We start from the raw sequence: 7,698 nt of genomic DNA, 5'->3' as shown, positions 1-7,698 counted from the left end.
ATTCAAGTTCTTGATACTTGTGAGCCAACTCCCTATGCTCTTGTTTAAGCTTTTTGTGGCTCTCTTCAACTTGCTTAGCAAGTACAAGTGACTCATTGTGCTTTTTGAGCAAGTCATTGTACTTGCCAAGCAAATCGGAGTGGGCAAGCTCTAACTTGGCATGAGTGCTCTTAAGAACCTTGACTTTGCCCTTTTCCCTCTTGATAACGGATGTATACTCATTAATGAGGTTAGCAAACTCATTAGGGTCAAGCTCATCATCACTATCATCTTCACTCTCACATACCTTAGAGTTACCCTTGGCCATGAGGCACATTGGAGGTGGAGGTAGCGATGGTTCTTCATTTGTGAGGGCGATGGTGACTATGTCTTCTTCATCACTATCATCTTCGCTTGATGAGACATCAGTCACCCATTCTTGTTTTTCTACCAAGAAGCTTCTCTTGGTGTTGTCCTTTTTCTTTGGGAAGAGCTTGGTCTTCTTGTCATGGCTCTTCTTCTTCCCAAATTTCTTGTTTTTGTTCTTACTTTCTTCTTCTTCATCATCGCTTGAATCATGGCGATGCTTGCTCTTGTTATCCTTGTTTCTTTTGTCCGGCTTGGGGCAATTTGGACGGATGTGACCTTTTTCTCCACAATTGTAGCAAATTTTGTTCTTGACATCCATTGGCCGGAACATTCCCTTTTTAGAGTCAAAGTTGAAACCCTTCTTGTTGATCTTGTCGTTCAAGTGTGTGAACTTTCTCATCATGAGAGCAAGCTCTCCATCATCTTCAACATCGGATGAGCTTTCATGATGATCATCTTCTTCATTGCTTGAGCTTGAATCTTGCTTGATCATCTTGAGCTTGCGGGCTTTGTTTGCCTTGGTCTTTAGAGCAATTGATTTGCTTGAAGTTGGCTCTTCGGACATACCAAGGATACTCATTTCATGAGCGCGAATTTCACCCACAAGTTCTCCTACTTCCATTGTGTCAAGATTCTCCTTTTGAAGCATAGCATTGATGATGTTATACTTGGGCTTCGGGAGGAGCATGAGAATCTTGCGATTGATGGAGGCACTGTCAATTTTGGATATTTCAAGTGCATTAATGTCCTTGACAATGACATTCAAGCGAGAGTACATATCATTGCAATTTTCATGAGCTAGCATTTTAAAAGAATCATACTTAGCTCTAAACAAGTGATATTTTTGCTCACGGATTTTTGTGGAGCCTTCATGAATTTCAATTAGCTCTTTCCATATATCACTTGCTAAGTCCATGCCATTTACTCTAGCAAAGACTTCCTCACTAATGGCTTCGAAAATTGCATTTCTAGCCTTAGCATTCCACTTTAGTTGTTCGGTGGTGGGAGTTCCGGTGAACCCGGTCTTAGTTGCCAACCACACTTCGGGGGCAATCGCATCAAGGTATACGGCCATGCGAACTTTCCAATAAGCAAAGTTCTTGCCCTCGAAGTGAGGCGGCGAACCACCCATCTTGGCCATAGCTCTAGGCGGTGAAGCCTAATGATCCAAATGAGCAACGAGGCTCTGATACCAATTGTAAGGATCGATGGACCAAGAGGGGGGGGTGAATTGGGCCTTTTTCAATTTCTAAAACAAAGTAAAGCAACCTTAACCTATGCAATGCTAGTAAGGCACCAATTCACCAACCGGATAACTAAGCTACCTACACAAGCTAAGAGAGATAAAAAGAGAAGTAAAACCTAGCAAGGTAGAGCTAAGTTATGATCTCTAAGTCAAGCACATGAATAACTTGCATGAAAGAAATTGCTTGAATAAAGAGAGTGAACAAGAGACGACCGGATTTTTTCCCGTGGTATCGATGTGTTGGCACACACCCCTAATCCACGTTGTGACACTCACAAAGAGTCTTGTCACCTCCCAAGTCACCGAGACGAGGGCGCTCACTAAGAGTCTCCATTCACCATCCCGGCGTGGTGGAGATCAAGCCACGTACAATCTTCTTCTCCGGGCTCCCACAATCCTTGGCAAGCTCCGCGAGAAACACCTCGATCACCAAGATCGCCTAGGTGATGCCAATCACCAAGAGTAACAAGCTAAGGCCTTCACTTGAGCAAGAACCGATCACCAAGAACGGATGCACACAAGCTTCTCTCTACTCAAGTCCTTAATCTTGCTTCTTGATTGATTGAATGAACAAGTATGTGAAATGATGAAGCTCAAGGTGGCTCTTGACTATAGTATGAGTGTTTGGATGTTGTCCTGGTGTCAAGAGTAGCAAAATGACCCATTGGAGGGGTATATATAGGCAGCTCACATGAATAGAGCCGTTGGAGAAAAGCTGCCAGAAAACTGCGTAGCGCCGGTTAATCCGACGTACCTCCAATAGTCATCGTCGGTTTAACCGATGAATGTAAACTGCCCCTTCTGGAAACTAGCCGTTACAACTTGGGCAGATTAACCGACGTATCATCGGTTTAACCGGTGAGTGTAGTTGTCCACTGATCAACTGAAAAACCAAGTCTTTGGACAACTGCACCGACGTTAACTCAAACCTATCGTCGGTTTAACCGGTGAGTACAACTTCTGAGATCCTTGGAAAAACCATCTCACTGGTCAATTGCACCGACGTCTTGATTCAAACATCGTCGGTTAATCCGGTGTATAGAACTTGAATTGCCCTGGAAAAACCAACTCTGGACTAATGCACCGACGTTAAATTCAAAAACGTCGGTTTAACCGGTGTATTGACTTGTCCAGACTCTGCTGACTGCGTTTAACCGACGTATAGAAAATTGGCAGCGTCGGTTAAACCGGTGTTAAAGACTTTTCTGATTTTGCCTTTTCTGATTTGAGTCTTGAATGAAATCCAAATATTCTTGAGATATAACTTGAGAACCACTTATTTGAACTTCTAGAAACCTGAGTGACCATAGTGTGCATCCATTTTCAAATGACCATGTCCATGCTCAAGTTACTTAGCCTTAACCCCTCTTAATAGTGCGATCACTACAAAACTATAAAACCTATACTAACCTAAGTTTCCTTCTCAACCTTATGACACTTAGGACTAGAAAGATCCTTAGTCTTGACATATATAAGAGTTGAATACCGAGATCGCCTTTTTGGATAACGAAATTAAGGGGCCTCTTTTGACATATGACCAAATGAGCGATAATGATCTATTAAGCTGCACAAACTCATAAGTCACAATAATGGTTGTCATTAATCACCGAAACATACCTTGAGGGCCTAGATGCTTACAGATGGCCTTATGTGATCGATGACGATTGTCATTTGTGTCATTCACTATTGAATCATGTTCGATGTTAAATTATGTAATATTAAGAACTAATATGTCGTAAACTGATTTCGTCTTGGCGTACGAATATTTGTTGTAATATGTGGCGCAAATGTATGTTCAACTTTGTTGCTGTAATTGGAAATTGAAGTTATATGATATGTAATTTGTTGTGCATCATTTATAAGTTTATTACGTTATGTTTTATTTAGTATTTTATTAAAAATTTGTTGTATTACTTAATTTATGTTCTGAAATTATATTTAGTATTTTATTATGTTAATGTTATTATGCTTAATATTGTTATTTATGTTCTGAAATTATTTGTAATAAATCTTATTATACAGGTATGGCGCACGAGGAAGGAGCCACCCCTGAGTTGCTAGATGCTCTCGTCGACAAGCGCCACCGGTCGTACATGTCTGCGGTCCGTGGCATCAGCTTAGGGACGTTTCGGGCTCGTGTGCCCATGTCGACGATGCCGATACACCGTCGCTGGGTTCCTAGGTACGGGTTACATTTGTCACATATTTTAATTGTTTCGTTAACCATTTGTTCTAACTTGATTTTCATTTTCGCGATGCAGGTTACGCGCTTTAGGTCTTCTCCCGATTGCGCGACTTGTGGAGGGAGATATGGCCGACCCTGCACGTCGACCTAGGGACAGGGCTCCACGGTTCCAGTTCGACATGTCCCTCCTCGCGGCACTTCTCGACCGTTGGCGTCCGGAGACGCACACGTTTCACCTCCCGGTCGGTGAGATGACCCCTACTCTTCAGGACGTGGCGATGCTTCTAGGCTTGCTGTGTGCTGGACGAGCTGTGGGTGCAGAGGACGTGGGACTCTCGTGGCACGACGACCTTTTGGCTCAGTTTGCCGGGGTTCAGGGCAACGAGCTAGCGTTGCCGTACCGGCCCTTGCCTGCGAACCACGCACACAGACCGACAAAGAGGTGGCTCCTACAGTTCAATGTGAGTACATAAATGTTGATTCTTTCCGTACTTATATTGATACGTATTTGCATTGACGACTCGTACCATTTTGAAGGCGGACTACATGAGGGCAGACGCAGACGACTTTACGGTTGCTAGGCACTTCGAGGCCTACTTACTGTGGCTGTCCGGCTGGGTCATGTTCTGCAGCTCGCAGGGTGACTCGTGCCCCAAACAGCTCATTCCTTTGGCGAGGTCGATTGCTGATGCTCCACTTCACGAGATGCCACAGTTCAGTTGGGGTTCTGCCGTTCTGGCTGCGAGTTACAGGGGTCTTTGCACGGGCATGACGAAGGTCTCAGCAGAGGAGCCCATTTTTGTTGGGTGTCCTCTACTGTTACAGCTCTGGTCTTACGAGCGCTTTTCCGTCGGTAGGCCAGAGATGGACTTCGAGCCGTACGTCCAGCTGTCTGCAGACCACGAAGACATTGACAGACCTACGATGGGTTCGTTGTGGTGCCTCAGGAGGGTATGTTACATCGTTTGTTTTACTTATTGTTACACGTCGAGGAGTACCACGTTCACCGGGTTATGAGGCAGTTCGGTCTCTACCAACAGACCCCGGTCCCGATTGTGCACTCAGTGGAGGCCCACGTCCACAGGTACCGAATAAATAGTTCTGTTAATAATTCATCATTTTTTATAACCTACCATTTAGCATTGAATCGCTCAACCTTTCTATTATAGGTGGACACGTCAGGGTCAGCCACCAGGCTCGCGGTGGGCCGACAAGGTCCGTCCTTACGTCGACTCTTGGGCCGCGGCCCTCGACGACGTCATTTTTGAGGATCAGCCACACAGCGACGAGGCGTTCGCGGACTACCTACGGTGGTACCTGCCGAGGACGCGCACACGTGTCGTGCACGTTCCACCAGTGGCTCCGATCGAGGCTGCAAGGGTGTCGGAGACGTACCCCGTAGTTCGAGACCAGAACTTCGCCATAGCGGTACGTTTCTCTGATTGATTTTGCAGTATAAAAAACTGATTGCATATGATGTTACTCCTTTCTCGGTACAGTACGATGTCATACGAGCGATTGAGTCCGAGGCTTCGTCGAGTATGGGCCAGTACCATGACATGATGCCCGCCCAGCACCAGAGCACGCTACAGAAGATCGTCGATATGTGCAAGCGATTCTGACGAGCCGTGACCTGTCGTGAGGACGACACCTTCCTCCCACCTCGCAGTTCGGGGCCGGTTCCTGTGACCGGTCCATCGTCACGACGGTCTGCACCCGCGGCACAGTCAGGTCCACCGCCACCGCCACCGCCACCTGACACGATGGCGACACCTTCGGGTTCTGCAGTTCGGCCCACGTACGTGCCGCGACCGGCACATTTGTACTCGGTAGGTAAATCGTACTCTAACCTCGTGTCACTTACAATACCGTATCATGTAAAACTTTATTCATTAACTTGTACTTCTTATTCGTGTAGCGCCCGGCTCGTCGCTGTTTCCGTCGATAGATCCCTACGGCGCCGGATCTTCGTCTCTTCGTCGTCCAATACACGATTTAGGTACGTCTAAGACCAGTTGTTAATTTGCGGTAACAAGTACATTTTTAATTGAATATTGATGGATGGAAGTTTGTGAATCAGAGTACCGGCAGGTGGGAGGGACAGACGACGATGAGGAGATTCAGGAGGTGGACGACCTCGCGCAGATGGAGTGGGTGAACACGTTCTTCTCTTCTACACCGACGCAGGAGGTCGTCGGCACTTCACAGCTGGGGGGTGCCCCACTCGCGACGCAGGACTACAGTCAGGTGGAGCAGACGCCTGTTCCTGAGCAGGGTCGTCGGTCCACTCGCCAGACCATCCCGCCGGAGCCACTGACGTACTCGCAGCACCACACTAGGGCGGGCCAGGCTGCAGAGCGACGTGGCAGGAGGAGAGGGGGCAAGCGCGGACGCATCTAGTTTACAGGTTGTAGCTTGTTAATTACTTTGTTCCGTCATACTATGTTATGTATGCATGTGCAAACTATAATTCGATGTGTCCATTACGTACCATTATGATGAGTAGGCCGGTGAGCGCTGTGGAGCGTGCAAGTGCTGAAGTCATGAGCAGTGAGACGTCGTGTCGTTGTTTAAAGTGGGAGGAGTGAGCGGTGTTGAGCGTGCGAGGGTACAAATCAAGAGCAACGAGAGGTCGTGTCCGTGTTTAAAGTGGGAGGAGTGAGCGGTGTTGAGCGTGCGAATACTGTAGGCTTTTCATGTGCATTTACACTCCACACTCTGGGTATCAGACCTTTGTGCGCCTATAAATACTCACAAGCTTGTGAACTCCCAGCACCACTCAAACACCAAAGCTCATTGTATACCCAATGTCTGGAGGTGGATCTAGCGGGAAGAATTACTACGGTTTTGGGAAAGGAAAAGGGGGAAGAAAGGGAGACCCCATAATATGGGAGGGGCCTCTTGGACCTGATTCCTTTCTGGAACCAGTGTTTGAGTTTCCGCCACAGCACAAGAGTGAATTTACCAATGAAACTCCTCTTCGACAATACGATAACTGTAGAGAAACGTGGCCAAAATGCAGACATGGTGAGGACTGCTTAGTGCAGATGTGCACCGACGGGATGGATGACAGTCGGCGTTTCTTCAAATGCCCACACGCATGGGTAATGCTCGGTTGTTTTATTTCTTTATCTTCATTGAGACACCTTACATGAAATTTGTTTTGCAGTCTTCAGATGCTCCAGAAAACTGTGGGTTTACCAGGTGGGTCGATCCTGCACCAATTGGTTCAGTTCAGGAGTTCATCGAGTACCTCCAGATAAAGATCTTTGATCTGGAGTGCAAGGTGAACCATTACGAGGAAGTGAGCGAGGGTAACAAAGACGACGAAGATGATGATACCAGCAATGCTGCCGCTTCACAAGATGAACCATGCACTATTCCTTACTGCAACTGCCCTTGTCACAAGAACAAGGGCCCTGCCCCTCCGGCACCACTGCCTGCGCAACCTGCAAATGGGTGGATACTGCGGAGAAGGCTCAACGCAGTTTGCTACGTGGGGGTACGGCTATTAGGACTACCTAGTCCTAGTGACATGCTGTATCGTTGTATTTGTTGGGTTTTTTTAAATTATCTAAGGCATGTTAGCTTAGATCAGAATCTGTTTACTGTAGTTACAACGGGTTCTGCCATGCCACTGCATTTCTGCTGTGTGTTTCATTAACATTGTATTATGATGTAATTCCTATGGTTTACATTGTGACGATTACGCCGGTATCGTGTAGTGTTCCGGGCGATGGGTTGTGTCAGGGCAGTGCAATAATCACGAGTAATTCGATGCAGTGACAGTACGACGAGTTTAAAGTGGGCGATGCGATGAGTAGGCCGATGCAATAATCCGTGTTTAAAGTGCTAGCAGTGAGCGCTGTGGAGCGTGTGAGTACTGATGGTACGAGCAGTGAGAGGTCCTGTTGTTGTT

The 7,698-nt window shown here is 46.8% G+C and overlaps 1 protein-coding gene across 1 annotated transcript; it reads left to right on the top strand.

Annotated features, from left to right (window-relative positions):
• Positions 1-5,334: 5,334 nt before the first annotated feature.
• Positions 5,335-6,233, top strand: LOC120663038. Its single transcript, XM_039942064.1, has 3 exons — positions 5,335-5,612; positions 5,698-5,778; positions 5,860-6,233. Exons 1-3 carry the CDS (start codon positions 5,543-5,545, stop codon positions 6,177-6,179), a joined length of 471 nt encoding a protein of 156 aa, XP_039797998.1. The 5' UTR covers positions 5,335-5,542; the 3' UTR covers positions 6,180-6,233.
• The last annotated feature ends 1,465 nt before the right edge of the window (positions 6,234-7,698 follow it).

The sequence above is a fragment of the Panicum virgatum genome, chromosome 2N, assembly GCF_016808335.1.
Source record: "Panicum virgatum strain AP13 chromosome 2N, P.virgatum_v5, whole genome shotgun sequence".
Classification (NCBI taxonomy): domain Eukaryota; kingdom Viridiplantae; phylum Streptophyta; class Magnoliopsida; order Poales; family Poaceae; genus Panicum; species Panicum virgatum.
Note: the sequence above shows the minus strand (reverse complement) of the source record. Positions and strands in the feature narration are given on the sequence as shown.

Coding starts and splice junctions, on each gene's coding strand:
- LOC120663038 (XM_039942064.1), top strand. CDS start 5,543: ATGGCGACACCTTCGGGTTCTGCAGTTCGGCCCACGTACGTGCCGCGA. Junction 5,613..5,697: donor GGCACATTTGTACTCGGTAG/GTAAATCGTACT, acceptor TTATTCGTGTAG/CGCCCGGCTCGTCGCTGTTT. Junction 5,779..5,859: donor TCGTCCAATACACGATTTAG/GTACGTCTAAGA, acceptor TTTGTGAATCAG/AGTACCGGCAGGTGGGAGGG.